Source organism: Hyla sarda, chromosome 2, assembly GCF_029499605.1.
Source record: "Hyla sarda isolate aHylSar1 chromosome 2, aHylSar1.hap1, whole genome shotgun sequence".
In the NCBI taxonomy this organism is placed as follows: domain Eukaryota; kingdom Metazoa; phylum Chordata; class Amphibia; order Anura; family Hylidae; genus Hyla; species Hyla sarda.
This window is the reverse complement of record NC_079190.1, coordinates 310,122,809-310,144,050: the sequence shown is the minus strand read 5'-3', so window position 1 is coordinate 310,144,050 and position 21,242 is coordinate 310,122,809. Positions and strand designations below refer to the sequence as shown.

At 44.7% G+C, this 21,242-nt stretch overlaps 1 protein-coding gene across 1 annotated transcript in view; it reads left to right on the top strand.

Moving 5' to 3' along the window:
* The window catches only part of SCUBE3 (signal peptide, CUB domain and EGF like domain containing 3), a 1,482,089-nt gene that overhangs the window by 342,093 nt on the left and 1,118,754 nt on the right, over positions 1 to 21,242 (top strand). Inside the window, exons 5-6 of the mRNA XM_056557668.1 lie at positions 17,978 to 18,100; positions 18,184 to 18,309. Of these exons, the coding sequence (XP_056413643.1) occupies positions 17,978 to 18,100; positions 18,184 to 18,309 (249 nt within the window). The remainder of the gene's footprint in view (positions 1 to 17,977; positions 18,101 to 18,183; positions 18,310 to 21,242) is intronic.

The following is a 21,242-nucleotide window of genomic DNA, read 5'->3' as shown; positions in this document are numbered from 1 at the left end:
GTTGGTTGCATTTCGTTTGTTCTTATCTACATTATGTTCCAGTTTGGTTTTTAATATTTTCTAATAAAGCCAGTATTTTATCCAGTCTGGGAGCCGGATGCTACTTTCTCCTCCATCTTACTGAAGGACAGTGGAGGGAGCTCCACTGTCCTTCAGTAAGACCCGGGATATCAGCTCCCCCCTTGGAAAAGCTAGGGAGAAGGGGCTAGGCCCCATTGACTGCAGAAGGGCATATGGCTGGGTAAGAGGCTTGGAGAGATCCGTAGTACCCAGGAGGAGCTCCACCTCCGAAAAAACAGGGGTAAACGTCAGGGAGCCAAATTGTGCCCGAACTGCATGCCTGAGCTGAAAATACCGAAATAAGGCATTTCCAGGGATGCCATAATGTTCTCTCATGTCCGCAAAGGATAAGAAAACCTGATCCTCCCGAAACAGATGAATCACAAATTTGATGCCATGCGAACCCCAAAAACCAGTCTCCTGTAACTCCTGTAGGTGAGGTAGATGTATATTTCCCCACAAGGGAGTCCTAGGAAATCTGCGGAAATCTACCCGACACCACAGACCAAACCTTGGCTATAGTCAGAGGAGTAGGATAGGAAGAGCGAGAGTGATACCTGTAAAGCGTGTTAGTCGGGGCTTCATAGGACCCCATGAGCGCACCAGCCAGGGTGGTCGCTGAGTTCGACAGATCCAGGTCAATCCACCATGCTGCATATACCAACTGGGAAGCAAGAAAATAATTATAGGCATCAGGGGCAGTTAGGCCACCCCTCCGCCTGGGAGCCTGAAGAATGGCCCAACCGAGTCTGGGAGGATCACCCTGCCAATAGAAGGATCCCAGAGCACCACTTAATGCACCAAAATATTTCCTAGGGGGAAACATAGGGGCCAAGTGAAAAAGATACAATAATTTAGGAAGATAAATCATTTTGAAAATATTAATCCTACCAGCTAGGGAAAGAGGCAGTGTGGACTATGCCCCAAGTCTCTCCACGGTGGTGCGCAGGAGGGGCTCCAGGTTCAGAGGAATATAGTCTAAGAGGGACGGAGTAACCTCCACTCCCAAGTGTCCGAAACGGGGAACCACCTGTATGCCAGCCGGGAGGGAAGGAGGGAGAAGGACCCCAGAGGAAAGCACCATAAGGAAGGATTTAGCCCAATGAACCTGCAGGCCTGAGATCACACCAAATCTGTCAAGCAGGTCCATAAGGGACCGTAGCGAGCCCTCCGCATCCCGCCAGATATACCAAAGTATCGTCAGCATAGAGAAAGACTTTCTTGACTATAGACCCCCTAGGAATATCGCATATACCTGGATCCCTATGAATGGCTGCAGCTAAGGGATCTATCGCCAGTGCATACAAGAAGGGTGAGAGCGGACACCCGTGCCTTGTCGCACGCCCCAATGAAAAGGGAGCAGACACCTCAAGATTAGTACGGATACAGGCCCTGGGACTATCATACAGGAGACGAACCCAAGCACAGAACCGGGGACCGAACCCAAAAGCACCCAACACCTCCCAAAGATAAGGCCACAAGAACGAGTCAAAGGCCTTAAAAATATCCAAACTGACAACCACCTTTGCAGGAAACCCCTTGCACACCGCCGCTATGTTTACCTGCAAGAGCTTCACATTCACATCAGTGGCCCTGCCTGGCATAAACTCAGTTTGGTTAGGATGAATGACGGAACCAATAACCCCGTTGAGGCGAGAGGACAGAATTCTAGCCAGAATCTTAATATCAACTTTCAAAAGGGAGATGGGTCTATAGTAGCCTGGGAGTACTGGGTCCTTATCGGGTTTAGGGAGCACCACAATGAAAGCTTCCCGCATAGAGTCTGGGAGAGCATCAACCTCAGCTAAAGAATGATATAAATTATGGAGAATAGGGGCCAGTTTCTCCTCACTCATCCTGTACCAATCGCCCACCATCCCATCCAAGCCCGGAGTCTTTCCACGGGGAAGATCTTTGATAGCCTGGGCCACTTCCTCCACCATAAGAGGGGCATCCAAAGCCTCTGCCTGATCTCTACTTAGCATTGGAAGGGTAATACAGGGAATGGGAGGACTACAGTACCCAGAAAGATTATCAGAATTAGGGTTATTTAGTTTAGAAAAAAGAAGGCTTAGGGGAGACCTAATAACTATGTATAAATATATCAGGGGACAGTACAGAGATCTCTCCCATGATCTATTTATACCCAGGACTGTATCTATAACAAGGGTGCATCCTCTACGTCTAGTGGAAAGAAGGTTTCTACACCAGCACAGACGGGAGTTCTTTACTGTAAGAGAAGTGAGACTGTGGAATTCTCTCCCGGAGGAGGTGGTCATGGTGAACTCTGTAATAGAGTTCAAAAAGGGGCTTGATGCATTTTTGGAGAGTAAGAACATTGCTGGTTATGTATACTAGATTTATAGGGACAGAATGTTGATGCAGGGATTTATTCTGACTGCCATATTTGGAGTCAGGAAGGAATTTGTACCTCTAGTATGAGTTTTTTTTGCCTTCCTCTGGATCAACTCAACTCAGTAGGGACTTATTAGGGTTATAGGTTGAACTTGATGGACTCTGATCTTTTTTCAACCTTATTATATTATTATGTTACTAAGGAAAGGAAAGCAATTTGTTAGTGATCAGTTCTAGCAACTCAGCCTGAAAGGGAGGGGCAACATACACAGGAACAAGGACAAAGGAAAAAGACCCCAGAGAGCAATGCAGAATAACAAACCTCCCATAATGATCACAAACCGCTTGAGAGACGGCCAATGGCAGGGCCTTAGTAATCAAAACCGAGACCCCCTTTACCATATGTAGAATACACAGCATTGTAACCCCTAGCTATCCAGGCCTGTTTAAAGGCCAAGACTTTTTGACCCGTAACATGAGTCTCTTGTAAACAAATCACATGAGGAGACAGACGTTTCACAAAGTCCAGACACAAGGCTCTCTTAAACTTAGAGTTGAGTCCCCGAACATTCCAACTTACCACCTTCAACGTCCCCCTCTTGGCATAGGAAGGCACAGACTAACAGGAGAAACCAACGGAGGACCAGGCCAGGGGGGAGGCCAAGCACCGGGACCACACACACCCACACACACACCACAGAACAACTGACACACCACAAAGATAACAAAAGACCAAACAAACAGACCAACAAGAAAACAAACAGCACAACAAAAGAAACGACAAGGCATAACAAATGCATCCCCAACAAAACCCTGTCTAGCACTAAACTGGTGCAGACCTAGACCCTGAAACACTAATCTCACGAGAGGTAGCAAGAACTAGCGACCTAACCAATCCACAACCGCCCCCCACCCCCAACCCCCGCTAACTAAAATGGACCCATTCCCTCGGAACCCCTGCAAATACAAATAGCAGAATGCCAAAGCAGAAGTCCAGAGCAGGAGACCACGGCCAAAAACTATAGACAGGACCTAAGTGGGAAACTACCCCGGGCCTACTCCCTACCTAGGGCCTACTCCCTAACACTAACTAGCTAAATATCAAGGCCAATGAAGTCCAGCAGCAGCAAATAGACAGGAACTCAGTCCGGAGGATCCGCATCAGGAGCCACAGGAGCCGCATCCACCCACTGCAGAGCCTCAGACGGGGAGGTGAAGAACCTGGCAGTAGACCCGTCCACCACCAGAAGGCGGGCTGGAAACATATATCCCTTGGTTCTCAGGAGGAGGCGAACTTCAGTGAACTTAATCCTTTGTTTACGTGATTCCACTGAAAAATCCAGAAAAAATGCACTTTACCTTTAAGGCGGACAGCTCTGAGGATACCATCTCTATCTCGATAGTGGAGGAGCTTAGCCAAGAACGGTCGAGACGGAGCCCCCGGAGGAGGCGGCCGGGCCGACAACCGATGTGCCCTCTCGACAGTAAAGTAGGGTGAGAAGGTGTCAGGCGGCAACAGTTCTTTTAGCCATTTTTCCAGGAAGGCCACAGGATCCGCTCCTTCCACTCTTTCAGGTAGATCCACCAGGCGGATATTATTGCGCCTAAGTCTGTTGTCTAGGTCGTCGGCCCTATCCAGCACAGTCTTAAATTTGTTGCTGCATGAAGGATAACTGCGCAGGAATAGGCTCCAGAGTATCTTCAATGGAGGACACCCTATGCTCCACCTCCCCAGTACGTTCACAAAGCTTTTGAGTCTCATGTCTGAGGATCATAAAGTCCTGCCAGAGCTCATCAACCTTGGAGACCATCAGGGTTTGGTAAGAGGTGAATGCAGCCAACAGCTAAGTGAACTTCTGGTCCACGGAGTCCACAGGGCAGGAGAAATGATGAGGAGAAGCACCACCCTCGGAGCCAGGAGAGCCTGAGAACATAGGGGGGGGAAGGCACCGGAGACATCGCAGCTACAGCCTCCGAGGGCCGGGCAAACTGGCTGAGAGCCTTAGCGGCTTGTGCAGAAAGCTTAGCGGCCAGTGGAGTAGGTGCACAGGAGGCCCTATCAGGGCAGTCCCGCTCCGGCGGAGGTCCCTCATCCGAGGAAACTTCATCCTCTATAGACTGGTGCACAGCATCAGCCGCAGGTTTAGCCTTTTTGTTGCATCCCCTCGGACCTCCCATAGCTATGAGCACTGCAAGCACCACAAAGTCCAGCAATCCAAGTGCACTATGTCTCCAGCAGAATAAAGATGTGGACAATCCCTCGGGGAAGGGGAGAGCAGGGCACCAACAAAGGTCCAGAGCGCAGAGGGTTAATAGAGATCCCTCGCTGCAGCACCACAACACTCAGAGGGTTGGGAGGCTCAAGTCCTTCACTGCAGCTCTATAGCACCCCCTCAGTTTGCTCCAAAGCACTCAGAGGGTTAACAGAGGCCCAAGTCCTTCACTGCAACTCCACAGCACCTCCCCAGCAAAAGTCCAGAGCAACCAGAGGGTTAATAGAGGCACAAGTCTTTCACTGCAGCTCCACAGCACCTTCTCTGCAAAATTCCAGAGCACACAGAGGGTTAATAGGAGGCCCAAGTCCTGCACTGTAGCTTCCCAGCACCTCCCCAGCAAAATTCCAGAAAACTCAGAGGGTTAACAGAGGCCCAAGTCCTTCACTGCAACTCCACAGCACCTCCCCAGCAAAAGTCCAGAGCAGCCAGAGGGTTAATAGAGGCCCAAACCCTCACAGCAGGACCGCAGCACCTCTCAGCAGCCCCAGTGCTTCCCAGGCTCAGGAGTCCCCCAGGCATCCAGAAGCCCAGCCCACAAAGCGTCCAGCAATGGCAGCCGGCTCCTCTCCTCCACGCCCTAGGGGGAACCACTCAGCACCTCCTATGGCCTTCACACAGCCGCAGCCCCTCCTATGGCCCTCCTCAGCCGCAGCCCTGCTTCGTCACCTCCACTGTCCCAGCGCAGAGCTCCGACCACGGCACCTCCGGCGCCCACAAGCTACACCGGAGGACTCAGCAGATGAAGCGAAACTCCGCAGGGGCCCCCAGGTAAGTCGGGACCGGAGCAGGGTAATAGAAACAGGAGATTAGGAGCTGGGTCAGTGGTAGCACCTAAAGGTGCGACCGCTCAGCTCGCCATCAGACTACGCCCCCCACCATATATATATATATATACATATTAGTGTGCTGTGTATAACGCTGTATGTATATATATATATATATATATATATATATATATATATATATATATATAGCAATAGTAGATCAGGGGGAGCACCGTGCACAAGGATTCTAGATCCACCCGGGTGCCAAGCTTCGGGAACCGACCAATTCCCAAAAAGTATACAGAATCAAGTAGAAGCGGCACACCAGTATTCCAATGAAAGCGTGGGTTTATTCACACATCTGCACAGATATGTGAATAAACCCACGCTTTCATTGGAATACTGGTGTGCCGCTTCTACTTGATTCTGTATATATTATATATATATTAGTGTGCTGTGTATAGCGCTGTATATATATATATATATATATATATATATATATATATATAAATATGCAATCTCCACCAGAGCACAAATAATCAGAGGTCCAGGATCAAGTGGAAAGGCTTCCAAGTCAACTTGGAAGCCTTTCCACTTGATCCAGGACCTCTGATTATTTGTGCTGTGGTGGAGATTGCATATTTATGGACTGCTGACCTGCCAGTTGGCTGTCCACGTGCACTTACAGAGGGGGTCTTTGCTGGCTCTTTCGCTTGGAGATATATATATATATATATATATATATATATATATACAGCAAAAGAAGAATGCAGCAGTACACTGCCAGCAAAAGGATAAAGGTGAAACATGAACATGCAGTTAAAACATGGAGAGCTATACAGCTATGGTGTAATAGATGCAAATGTGAAACTATGAAATAGTGAGGCACTTAGCTTGCAAATTTGTCTCCGCCGGCGGTCAAATAGCTTGGACCGTCCCCCCGCGATAAGGTGGCCTCATTGGGACGGACCCTACACTGTGAATATGCCTCTGTGTGAACAATTCAGTAAGCATGGCAGGGTCTGGAACATCCAAGACACCTTATATACACACCTGATAGAGGTGGGTGGGGTGCAAGGCCAACATGGAGGTAGCCACTCCCCCGCATGTGCAATACAGACAAAGAATAAGTCAGCCAGCACTTGAGTTGATACCAAACTATGATATGGACCTGGCCTGCAGGTGCACGCTACTAGGGTAGCTATACAGCAAAAGAAGAATGCAGCAGCACACTGCCAGCACAAGGATATAGGTGAAACATGAACATGCAGTTAAAACATGGAGAGCTATACAGCTATGGTGTAATAGATGCAAATGTAAAACTATGAAATAGTGAGGCACTTAGCTCGCAAATTTGTCTCCGCCGGCGGTCATATATTAGTGTGCTGTGTATAACGCTGTATATATATATATATATATATATATATATATATATTAGTGTGCTGTGTATAATGCAGGTTTCCTCGGGCTGCAAGGGGGGGGGGGGAGGACGAACTGCACGACGGGCTGGTTTCTGTTTTTTCATGGGGTGTTCATTAGCCCCTTAAAGAGGACATAGAAATGCATAGGGTTTGTACAGGACATGAACATCACTGTATGAACCCTGTCAGAGTTCATACAGGGACGTAGAAATGCACTGGGTTCATACTGTCGTGTGGTAATAACTCAATTATGAATTATGGTCATAAAAATTTGTAATTATGAAACATTAATAATTATGAAAATTATTACAAATCTAAAAATTATGGCCTGGTGAATTGTAGACAAAGCTAATCAATACAATTCACATCTGAATCCAACTATTTCCTCAGATATCCACAAGTTCTTTTTATGACGGGATGACAGTAACACTTAAGGATGTAGTTTTGCAATATACAGTAATACACAGGTATTATAAAGTATGCAGATTTATTGGTTATAAGATTATAAACATAAATGAGTAACAAACACAATGATATATGCAAATGAATATCAATTAGATATTAGTAAACAGTACAAGATTGTTAATTGACTACATTTAGTAGAATAATACATGTGAGTAGTTAGAACTTGTTACAATAAAAAGCTACCAGGTTAGAATATCATATAAGAAAAGGTTACATATCACTCTATTCAGAGGAACCTCATGATATTAAGGTGGCCAATATCTAATCATTAGACATCAATATGGAATGCTAAATTCACTCCCCGCCCCCTTCTAACCAGTACAAATCAAATGATTCCAAGAATGGGGAAATCCCTCTAAGAATATATACATGGAAGAACTATGATATACTTCCCCCCCATTCTGGACTATTTTTCTATACATTATCATGGTAAGACATTAAGACAAATAGCAGAGATATATGATCTTGCTCTATATTTTAGGAGGAAGAACTTGAAACAAGTTTCCTGTGTGGGAAATAATATTTATAACACTTAGCTTGGCGAGTAGGAATTCTATCAATGTCTAAGCAATTATTTAATGCTTTGATAGATTATGAGTCTTGATTCTTCTGCAGGTAGAATGAAATCTCACAATATCCTAAAACTATGATCTCAATATCGAGATAATTAATTATATTATTTAATTAATTTATTCGCCAATCTAAATGATATAATTCCATCCACATTTTCCCAATTAGTCTTAATTAAATGGAATACCACTTTTGTGTCTCTTACCAAAACTTTGTAAGAACCTTACTTCTGTTCTGAGGAACACTGAACGGTCTCATTGTCAGGGTCAGCCATTGGGTCGGTACCGTGTAATCAGCCCGGCATCTGGGATCTCACATGGCTTTCATGGCTTCCATCTTGTGGAGCTCTTTCCTTTGTCTTCTCTAGTGTACAGAGTTCAGTTCAGCTCAGCCTTCAGTATTCAGTATCAGATCTCAGTATCCCCAACATCTGGTTTACCAGACTTTTTAATTAGTTAGACACACCCTCCTAAATTGGAATTCCCCAATGAATGTAGGTTGGGTGTGTACATATGGTAATGACTATGACATCACTATACTACCCAGAACACATTGAGCATATCACCCATAATGCCTTTCCTGTGGTGTAATGTCACCTACCCATACACTAGGGGTTGCTATTGCATAAGCAATTAGCATCATTACCATTAAGGGTTAACTTGTCAATAATTGGTCTTACACACTTTGAAATGTGGAGCAATAATTAACAAACAGGTCTTACTTTTGACATCTTTCAGTAATCAAACCCTGGATTCTCATAGACACATCTTGGAGCCTATTAAACATCCTAAATGTATTGAAGAGATAAGAATCATGGAGGTCTCTAACACAGATGTGTGAATGTTTATGTCCAGTCAAATGGGTAATTAACTGTTAAACAGAATAACATTCACAACATTCACAAAGTCTTAGGAATACTCCACTAGTCGTTATCTCACCCCCCTTTACTTGGGTGAATTTTAGTAGTGATGTCTAGAGAATGTAACCAGACCCCTTATCAGTCTCTTATCCAAACACAATAAATAAGGTAAGTAGACAAGAAGTATTCTACTCCCAGACTGGCATTTAGAGATGCAGTAAAGATGAAACTCAGAAATTGGCCTACTGATATGGTCGACATCATGCTCTTATGCTATGAAGCATATAAAACATAGTGATTCGTTTTTTTAAATGTCCAAAATGCATGACAATACAGGGAAGCATAAATGAACAGGGTCCATACAGGGAAACAGAAATGTATGGGGTCTATACAGGGAAGCAGAAATGCACCGGGTTCATACAGGGAAGCAGAAATGCACGTGGTTCATACAGGGAAGCAGAAATGCACGTGGTTCATACAGGGAAGCAGAAATGCACGGGATTCATACAGGGAAGCAGAAATGCACGGGGTTCATACAGGGAAGCAGAAATGCACGGGGTTCATACAGGGAAGCAGAAATGCACGGGGTTCATACAGGGAAGCAGAAATGCACGGGATTCATACAGGGAAGCAGAAATGCACGGCGTCCATACAGGGAAGCAGAAATGCACGGGGTTCATACAGGGAAGCAGAAATGCACAGGGTTCATACAGGGAAGCAGAAATGCACAAGGTTTATACAGGGAAGCAGAAATGCACGGGGTTCATACAGGGAAGCAGAAATGCACGGGGTTCATACAGGGAAGCAGAAATGCACGGAGTTCATACAGGGAAGCAGAAATGTACGGGGTTCGTACAGGGAAGCAGAAATGCACAAGGTTCATACAGGGAAGCAGAAATGCACAGGGTTCATATATGGAAGCAGAAACGCACAGGGTTCATACAGGGAAGCAGAAATGCACGGGGTTCATACAGGGAAGCAGAAATGCACAAGGTTCATACAGGGAAGCAGAAAAGCAGAAGGTTCATACATGGAAGCAGAAAATATGAACCCCAATCCTTTTTGCTTCCCTGTATGAACCCCGTGCATCTCTTATTCCATGTATGATCCTCGTGCATCTTTGCTTCCCTGTATGAACCCTGTGTATCTCTGCTTTCCTGTATGAATCCCGTGCATTTCTGCTTTCCTGTATGATTCCCTTGCATTTCTGACTTCCTGTATGAACCCTGCTGTGCATTTCTGCTTCCTTGTATGAACCCCATGCATCTCTGCTTCCCTGTATAATCCCCATGCATTTATGCTTCCCTGTATGAACCCCGTGAATCTCTGCTTCCCTGTATGAACCCTGTGCATCTCTTCTTCCCTGTATGAACCCGGTGCATCTCTGCTTCCCTGTATGAATCCCATGCATCTCTGCTTCCCTGTATGAACCTTTTATATTTCTGCTTCCCTGTATGAACCCCGTGCATCTCTGCATCCCTGTATGATCCCCTTGCATTTCTGCTTCCCTGTCTCGATCCTGTGCATTTCTTCTTCCCTGTATGAACCCTGTGCATTTCTGCTCCCCTGTATGAACCCTGTGCATTTCTGCTCCCCTGCATAGACCCCATGCATTTCTGCTTCCCTGTATGACCCCTGTGCATTTCTGCTTCCCTGTATGAACCCCGTGCATTTTGCTTCCCTGTATGAGCCATGTGCATTTCTACGTCCCTGTATGAACCCTGTGCATTTCTGCTTCCCTGTATGAACCCCATGCATCTCTGCATCTCTGTATGGTTCCCTTGCATTTCTGCTTCCCTGTGTAGATCCCCTGCATTTCTGCTCCCCTGTATAAACCCTCTGCATTTCTGCTTCCCTGTATGAACCCCGTGCATTTTGCTTCCCTGTATAAGCCATGTGCATTTCTACGTCCCTGTATGAACCCTGTGCATTTCTGCTTCCCTGTATGAACCCCATGCATCTCTGCATCCCTGTATGAAACCTGTGCATTTCTGCTCCCCTGTATGAACCCTGTGCATTTCTGCTCCCCTGCATAGACCCCATGCATTTCTGCTTCCCTGTATGACCCCTGTGCATTTCTGCTTCCCTGTATGAACCCCGTGCATTTTGGTTCCCTGTATGAGCCATGTGCATTTCTACGTCCCTGTATGAACCCTGTGCATTTCTGCTTCCCTGTATGCACCCCATGCATCTCTGCATCTCTGTATGGTTCCCTTGCATTTCTGCTTCCCTGTATAGATCCCGTGCATTTCTGCTCCCCTGTATAAACCCTCTGCATTTCTGCTTCCCTGTATGTGCCCCGTGCATTTCTGCTTCCCTGTATGAACCCCGTGCATTTTGCTTCCCTGTATGAGCCATGTGCATTTCTATGTCCCTGTATGAACCCTGTGCATCTCTGCCTCCCTGTATGAACACCATGCATATATGCTTCCCTGTAAGAACTCCATGCATTTATACTTCCCCGTATTGACCCCGTGCATTTCTGCTTTCCTGTATGAGCCCTGTGCATTTCTGCTTCCCTGTATGAATCCTGTGCATTTTGCTTCCCTGTATGGACCCCATGCATTTCTGCTTCCCTGTATTAGCCCCGTGCATTTCTATGTCCCTGTATGAATGCTGACATAGAAATGCACTGGGTTCATACAGTGATGTTCATGTCCTGTACAAACCCCATGCATTTCTATGTCCTCTTTATGGGGCTAATAAACACCCCATGAAAAAGCAGAAACCAGCCCGTGCTGTTCGTCCCCCCCTTGCAACCCAAGGAAACCTGTGTTATACACAGCACATTAATATAACTCAGCCCTGGTTGGGAAACACTGGCACACACACACAAAAGGGACTACAACTCCCAGCATGTGTCATTCAGGAGTCTTCAGTCTGTGATATAACACCAGAATGCTGCCTCTGTAGTCTCCTGGGGGTTGGAGTTCACCACACCTCTACAGAGCATACACCAGTGTTTCCCAACCAGGGTGCCTCCAGGTGTTGCAAAACTAAAACTCCCAGCATTCCCTGGTTGGGAACCACTAGCATACACAAACATAACAGGGACTACAACTCCCAGCATTCCCTGGTTGGGAAACACTAACATACACACACATAACAGGGACTACAACTCCCAGCTTTCCCTGTTTGGGAACCACTAGCATAAACACACACATAACAGGGACTACAACTCCCAGCATTCCCTGGTTGGGAACCACAAGCATACACACACACATAACAGGGTCTACAACTCCCAGCACCCCCTCGTTGGGAAACACTAGCATACACAAACACATAACAGGGATTACAACTCCCAGCATCCCCTGTTTACGAAACACTAGCATACACACATAACAGTGACTATAACTCCCAGCATCCCCTGGTTGTGAACCACTAGCATACACACACACACATAACAGGGACTACAACTCCTGGCATACATACACATAACACGGACTACAACTCCAAGCATTCCCTGGTTGGGAAACACTAGCATACATACACATAACAGGGACTACAATTCCCAGCATGTGCTCCCCCCTCCTCACATAGAAATCATCCCCAGTCCGAGATTTATTCCCATCCCCTGCAGCCTATGAATCCCCAGCCCGTGCACAGTAAACACAGACAGAGCTCAGGAAGTGGAGATAAGGAGCACTGCTTTGGCTTCTTTCTCCCCGTGCAGACGTGCGTCCCCCCCGAGCTCAGGGAGGGGAGATGAGGGAGGGGGCGTTTACCTCCTCTCTCCCCTTGCTCTGCTCTCTTCCTGGAGGAGGAGCGGACACAAGTCTGCACGGGGGCGCAAATTTTCACCTCACACTGGCAGGGACAGGGAGTGAAGGAGGTAAGTGGACGTCGGCTTCTGTATATACTGTATACCGCCCAAAGGGGCTATAGGAGCAGGGAGTCCTGTCAGTATAGTGACTAGTGTTGCTCGTGAATATTCGCAATACGAATTTTATTTGCGAATATAGCGCTATATATTCGTAATTACGAATATTCATTTTTTTTTTTTTTTTCACAGTACACATCACATTGATCACCCCTCTCTGCTTCCAGCTTGTGTGGTGTAAAAAAGGCTCTAATACTACTGTGTGAGATTGGTGTGCGAATTTTCGCATATACGAAAATTAGCATATGCTAATTTTCGCATATGCGAATTTTTGTATATGCTAATTTTGTGTATGCTAATTTTCGCATATGTTATTTTCGCATACGCAAATCGTTCGCATATGCCAAAATAAAACGAGAATATTACGAATATGCGAATATATGACGAATATTCGTCCATATATTCGCGAATATTCACGAATTCGAATATAGCCTATGCCGCTCAACACTAATAGTGACAGGATTCCCGGCTCCTGTATAGTATACACGGGTACACTATGCCCCCTGTATACTATACGGCCAGGGGTGATGAGCAGTGATGCTATACATCACTCCTCACCTCCTTACACTCTGTGGAACGGGCGCTCAGCATCCGACCCACAGAGTGGTACCCTGAAGGCAGTGAGAACTGCCTTCGGGGGACAAATTTGTCTGTTTCCACACACCAGGAAAAACGCCAGAAAAACTGCCAAAACGCAGGAAAAAGCTGTGGCAGTTTTTCTGGTGTTTTTGCTGGCGTTTTTTTAGGTGTTAAAAAAAAAAACAAGTGGAAACCTAGCCTTACTCTGGTTGCCTGCCCCTCTCCAGCTCCACTTTATCTTTCTTGTACACTGATACCCAAAAGTGTACACAGTATTCTATGTGTAGTCTGGTGAGTAATTCGAACAGTAGTAAAAATATTTCTTAGTCTTGTGTATCTATGCCCCTTTTGATGCATCCCTTTTTATTTGCCTTAGCAGCAACAGACATAATGTTCAGGACCCTGGGTGACGGCACAGAGATCGCGGGGGGTCCCAGTGGATGGACCCCCGCGATCAGACATCTTATCCCCTATCCTTTGGATAGGGGATAAGATGTCTAGCAGTGGAGTACCCCTTTAAATATTATAAGCAGCCATCTGTCTATTACAAAACATATCTCCCTCAGAACACAGGGGTGAATGCGATCTGGACCTGATGATTTATCTATTTTGATTTTTCTTATCCAACACTGTACTTATTTCTGTACACTGTACTTATTTCTGGACACAGTGGGAATTTTAATTTTATTTTATTTTTTGTATTTTTGCTTTTTCTTCACTGCCCTCTTTAATTCCTCCCTTGTTACCTCTCTAGTGATTGGATAGGCTGTATTCTCAGTAATGTAATCACTGCTCTCTAGTGAATAGACGGGTCATACACCATTGTCAAGTCACAAGCACAAGTCACATAAAATGGCAAATTTAAATACACAGTTCAGCCAACCTACAGTTTCTTTTTTTATCAGACTGTGTGAGTCAAAAACTAGAGTTATTTTGCCCACAGCAACCAATCACAGTTTTTCTCAGGCACATATTGATAAATTTAGGCCATTGACTGAACGTATTGACAGTAAGATTCAGCTGTTATACATGATCAGGTATGGTTGCAGACAGCCTTTGTGACTCTTCAACCCCTTAAGGACACAGCTCATTTGGGCCTTAAAGGGCTACTCCGTTTCTATACATGTTATCCCCTATCCAGGGGATAAGATGTCTGATCACGGGGGTCCGGCCGCTGCCAGGCATGAAAGGACATCATGAGGGGGCATGGCGTCACAACATAATGTTCAGAATCCCAGGTGTCTGCACGGAGATTGCGGGAGTCCAGTGCTGCGTCAACTAAACGCTCACTTGACCAACGACAATGAATATTCAAATTGATCCGGCGGAATTCACTGCACAATTAACAGAAGATAGAAGTGGATCTTCGTAGGGACATATCTCTGGACCAAAGGTACGTATTGTAGTCAGTAACCCCTCAACAGTCTCCTGTTCACCCACACTATAACCCAATGTATTGAGTTTAGCGTGGGTGAACAGGATGACCATATTCCTTTAAAAGAAATTCCAGAACTGATGAAAAACAAATTATTGAACTACAGTACATTAGTCTGGAATAGGCTTAGTCTGGACATACGTTATTTTCAACATATGATGGCCTCTCAGAGGCCATCGTATCTTGAAAGCAGTATCGACATACGATACATTTTGTCAGGCCATCATGAAAACTAACGGTTCTCCGGCGGTGCTGGTTGCTGCAGCTGACGCCGCCGCGCCGGGCTCTTTCAGTCGCAGAGGAGCGGAGCTTCAAATCTCGCGGGTATGTCATGTGAAGTTACATCGTCACATGACATTGCCGCGTGACACAGAGATTCACTCAGTGCTGTGGGCCGAGTGGTGAGTCCTCTCCCCGGCGCATTCACCCCCATTCACATTAACCCCCGAACCCCTTAACCTGTTAACGACCATGGATGTGTATACACGTCCATGTGCCATACTGGCCGGCCTCCAGCTGATTCATGTAGCTGGGGGTCGGCATTAATAGCCGACATGTGGCGATTGCCATGGCCGGCTATTAACCGTTTAGATGTCAAAGGTGACAGCGGCGTCTAAAGGAAGCTTTGAATGCTCCCTGGTGGTCCAGTGGGGTCGATCACCCCCCCTCAGCGCATTGCGGGGAGGGGGGGGCGTTGCGATCCACTTTGGAAGTAGCCATAGGGCTTACCTCTGCTTCCATGCACAGAACACACAGATCAGTATGGTTCTATGCAACCATATTGATCTGTATGAGGAACCCTATGATTCCTCCTAAAAGTGTATGAAAAAAAAAAAAAAGTTTAAAAACACACACATTAACCCCTTCCTTATTAAAAGTTTAAATCACCCCCCCCCCTTTTCCCAAATTCCATATAAAAAACTATATGAACATAATAAAAATAAACATGTGGTATCGTCGCATGCGTAAATGTCCGACCTATAAAAATATATCATTAATTAAACCGCATGGTCAATGGCGTACACACAAAAAAATTCCGAAGTCCAAAATAGCATATTTTTGGTCACTTTTTATACCATGAAAAATTTTATAAAATGTATAAAAAGTGATCAAAAAGTCCAATCAAAACAAAAAGGGTACCGATAAAACTTTAGATCACGACTCAGGAACCAATTACCAGTTTTCCATAGATATATGTACTCAACATATGATGGTTTCAACATACAATGGACCACTGTATTAGTCTGAAATAGGCTTTGTTCTGACATTGGCCCAGATTTATTTATCTGCACAAGACACAACAGCACACATTTATTAAGCTAAAACAGACTAGTTTTTGTCAGGTTATTCCAAGCTATTTTGGCATATAGTGTCTGCGACATGTCTGCAAGAGTGTTCACCAGGAAAACCCAACAAACCTGACATTGCATTGTGAAAAGCTGAAAAAATGTTGTGGATTGCCGCAAAGGGGGCTTGGTCATCCTAAAAAGGGGCGTGATTTCACAATTTGACCTATTTACTGTTGAATTCATAGAAAATCCTGTAAATAAATGGTTCCAAATTTCTACCTAGAAATGGCTGGTCATATCTCCATAGTAAATAAAGTGGAATCCTGCAAGTTGAAAACAACATTTCACACTAGTAAAACCCCTTAGTAAAAGAGAGACATTGGGCCTCATTTACTAAGAGTGTCGGTTTTTACTAGTGGGAAAAGTTGTTTCAGACATGTAGGATTCCTCTCTATTTACTATTGGGAAAAGTCGGGAACATTTTCTGACCAGCTTTTTCTAGGTCGATATTTCCAGCCATTTACCCACAGGATTTTCTGTGAATTTAATAGTATCGGTCGGGTTGTGAAATCACGCCCCTTTTCGGACCGAGCATGCCCTTTTTGCAACAGACCACACCCCCTTTTTGGCTTTTTTCACAGTGCAATGTCGGGTTTATTGGATTTTTCAGGTGCAAACTGTCACAAACTGGTGCAGACATGTCTCAGACACACTGCGCCAAAATAACCAGACAAAAACTGGTTGGTTTCAGCTTAGTAAATGAGGCCCATTGTGCCTGGTTTGCAGAATACAGCCATTAAACTCATCTCACTGATTTTGAACAGGAAATATGACTTATAACTTCTCTGATGTGTATTCTGAATGTATTGCAATTGTGTGATAAATAAAAAATGCTTCAAAATGAACATATATATTTTTATGTGATATGGACATATTGGTCCAGATTTATCAGTCCGTCTAAAACTGTTTGGTTTGCCAATAACAACCAATCACAGTTCAGCTTTTATTTTGCCAGAGTTGTTAAGATGGCAAAGTTTAGCTGTGATTAGTTGCTATGGGCAAGACCAGACAGTTTTGATTTCAGTAAGATTGATAAATATGGACCCTGGATGTGTGGATGTAAGTCTTGGCCCAACCATGGGTCTAAAGACTTGAACTAAAATCATTAAAGGGGTACCCCGGTGCTTAGACATTTTATCCCCTATCCAAAGGATAGGGGATAAGATGCCTGATCGTGGGAGTCCCGCCGCTGGGGACCCCCGTGATCTTGCACGCAGCACCCCGTTTATAATCAGTCCCTGGAGCATCTTCGCTCCGGGTCTGATTACCGGCGACCACAGGGCCGACGGTGTGTGACATCATGCCTCCGCCCCTGTGTGACGTTGCGCTCCACCCCTCAATGCAAGCCTAAGGGAGGGGGCATTGCATTAAGGGGCGGAGCGCAACATCACACGGGGGCGGAGGCGTGACATCACACGCCGTCGGCCCTGTGGGTGCCGGTAATTAGACCCAGAGCGAACACGCTCCAGGGACTGATTATAAACGGGGTGCCGCGTGCACGATCACGGGGGTCCCCAGCGGCGGGACTCCTGCGATCAGGCATCTCATCCCCTATCCTTAGGATAGGGGATAAGATGCCTGATCGCACCGGAGTACCCCTTTAACAATCACTTTGATGCTTTCAGTTAGGGTCTGTAGACCTGTGGTCGGACTGGGAATTGCATCTGAAATATGAACACAAAAAATGTGGTTGTAGTATGCATATGAATGTTACATTAGATTCCAGCAAGCTATTGTGGAATGGGAATGTAAATTATATCATTAGGTTACTTTCAAACATCCAGATCTTGTGCGAGTTTCCCGCTGTGGGTTAAAGCCGCGGCGAGTTTTATGTGGCAGATTTTCCACAGAGAAATCTCTGCAGCAGAAAATCTGCAGAAGAAAACTTGCAGCGGATCCTGCAAATGTGAACATACCCTTAGGATGTATGGTTTTGCTATTGTTCTGACATATTCCTGTTTTAGATGTAGATGAATGTGTGGAGGGAACAGACAACTGTCACATAGATGCAATCTGCCAAAATACCCTGCGCTCATACAAATGCATATGCAAGTCTGGATACACAGGAGATGGAAAGCACTGCAAAGGTATATTTTTATGACATTACACAGCTGACATGTGAATAAAATTCTTAGTAATTTGTTATGTATTTGTTATTTATTTTATCTAGATGTAGATGAATGTGAGCGGGAAGATAATTCAGGATGTGTACACGAATGTGTTAATATCCCTGGCAATTACCGTTGTACATGCTATGATGGATTTCGACTTGCACACGATGGACACGACTGTCTAGGTAACATATACCTACTAGTCATTAACTCATGTCAATGGGTAAAGACAAATGATCGGGTTGCAGTTGCATTGAGGTTTGTTGTAATTGCATCATGATGTAACAAGGACATAGTTTTGCCTCTGTATAAATCATTGGTCACACCACATATGGAGTAATTTGTCCAATACTAGACACCTGTATAAAAAAGGACATGGTTGAGGAGGGAAAGAAAGAAAACTGATGTTATGGGAAAAATACAGTACCAAGATTATCAATTTTGGGGTTATTTAGTTTGGAGAAAATACATTTTACGGGTGATTTGATCCCAATGGCGCAATATATATGTTAATGATAAGTATTCAGACTAATACATTATGTTTGTTGGTCAAAACTATACAAAGATCTTTGTAAAAACATTTAGAATGTTAATCATAATTGTCACTTTTATGGCCAGACTAATGGAGATGCCTGTAGTAATGTCTCCATGTGATGCTAATGTGGCAGCCACTGGGTGTTTGTAGACATACCTTGTTTACTTCATGACGCCAGGGCACCGTTTTTCCGAACTATGGTCCGAAAGTGGGAGGCAGCTTCTCCTGGGCCAGACACGATGAACAAATAAACACACCGATGTCAGGTTATGGATAACAGCCTTTACTGAGCTTGTGTAGATGTTATCACACAGACAGCTGTTCCTTGGTGTGAGAGTGCAGCCTACCCCTTGCGAGCCTTGCTGCTGTTCTGAGACTTGTGGTGTTTTTCACCGGACGGGATTACAAACTGTAGATTTCTGGTTGCTAGGGTCCTTCAAAGGCACTGTAAACTATTCTGCTGGGGCATGTAATCCTCCTGCGAGTGAAACTTGTAGGATAACCAGTAAGGTTAGAAGGCCTCTACTTAGGACACACAGCACACCTGAACTTAACTGTTGTTCAGGAGCACACACGTGGTGAACTAGCCTAGACTAGTACCAGCAGTGGACTGACTCCTCCCCTGTATAGTGAGACTTTTGGGGTCTCATTGGCCCACATGGTCACATGGGGTTCACTGCTCACATTTTTAACCCCTTAACCCCTTGGGGACGGAGCCCATTATAACCCCAAGGACGAGAGCATTTTTTGCAAATCTGACCACTGTCAATTTAAGCATTAATAACTCTGGGATGCTTTTACTTATAAATTTGATTCTGAGAATGTTTTTTCGTGACATATTCTACTTTATGGTAGTGGTAGATTTTTGTCGATACTTGCATCATTTCTTGGTGAAAAATTCAAAAATGTGATGAAAAATTTGAAAATTTAGCATTTTTCTAAATTTGAAGCTCTCTGCTTGTAAGGAAAATAGACATTCCAAATATATTATATATTGATTCACAAAGACAATATGTCTACTTTATATTTGCATCATAAAGTTGACATGTTTTTACTTTTGGAAGACATCAGAGGGCTTCAAAGTTCAGCAGCAATTTTCCAATTTTTCACAAAATTTTCAAAATCTAAATTTTTCAGGGACCAGTTCAGGTTTGAAGTGGATTTGAAGGACCTTCCTCTTAGAAATACCCCACAAATGACCCAATTATAAAAACTGCACCCTCAAAGTATCCAAAATGACATTCAGTAAGTTTTTTAACCCTTTAGGTGTTTCACAGGAATAGCAGCAAAGTGAAGGAGAAAATTCTAAATCTTTCATTTTTTACACTCGCATGTTCTTGTAGACCCAGTTTTTGAATTTTTACAAGTGGTAATAGGAGAAAAAGCCTCCAAAAATTTGTAACCCAATTTCTCTCGAGTAAGGAAATACCTCATATGTGTATGTCAAGTGTTCGGCGGGCTCAGAAGGGAAGGAGCAACAATGGGATTTTGGAGAGTGAATTTTGCTGAAATGGTTTTTGGGGGGCATGCCAGAACAGCAGAAAACCCCACATGGCATACCATTTTGGAAACTACACCCCTCAAGGCATGTAACAAGGGGTCCAGTGAGCCTTAACACCACGCAGGTGTTTGACGACTTTTCGTTAAAATAGTAGTCAGGGGCCATGTGTGTTTACAAAGCCCCCTGTGGTGCCAGAACAGTGGACCTCCCACATGTGACCCCATTTTGGAAACTACATCCCTCACAGAATTGAATAAGGGGTGCAGTGAGTATTTACACCCCACTGGCGTTTAACAGATCTTTGGAAAAGTGGACTGTGCAAATGAAAAATAAAATTTTTCATTTTCACGGACCACTGTTCCAACAATCTGTCAGACACATGTGGGGCGTAAATGCTCACTGTACCCCTTATTACATTACACGAGGGGTGTAGTTTACAAAATGGGGTCACATGTGGGGGGTGGTCCATTGTTCTGGCACTATGGGGGCTTTGTAAACTCATGTGGCCTTCAATTCCGGACACATTTTCTCTTCAAAATCCCAATGGCGCTCCTTCTCTTCTGAGCATTGTAGTGCGCCCGCCGAGCACTTTACATCCACATGTTAAGTATGTTCTTACTCAGAGGAAATGGGGTTACAAATTTTGGGGGGATTTTTTCCTATTTTCCCTTGTGAAAATGAAAAATTTAGGGTAACAACAGCATTTTAGTGAAAACATTTTTTTTTTTTCATTTTCCCATCCAACTTTAATGAAAATTCGTCAAACACCTGTTGGGTGTTCAGGCTCACTATACCCCTTGTTACGTTCCGTGTGGGGTGTAGTTTCCAAAATGGGGTCACATGTGGGTATTTATGTTTTTGCATTTATGTCAGAACCGCTGTAAAATCAGCCACCCCTGTGCAAATCACCAATTTAGGCCTCAAATGTACATGGTGCACTCCTGAGCCTTGTTGTGAGCCCGCAGAGCGTTTTACGCCCACATATGGGGTATATCCGTACTCAGGAGAAATTGCGTTACTAATTTTGGGGGGCTTTTTTTCCTTTTACTGCTTGTGAAAATAAAAAGTATGGGGCAACACCA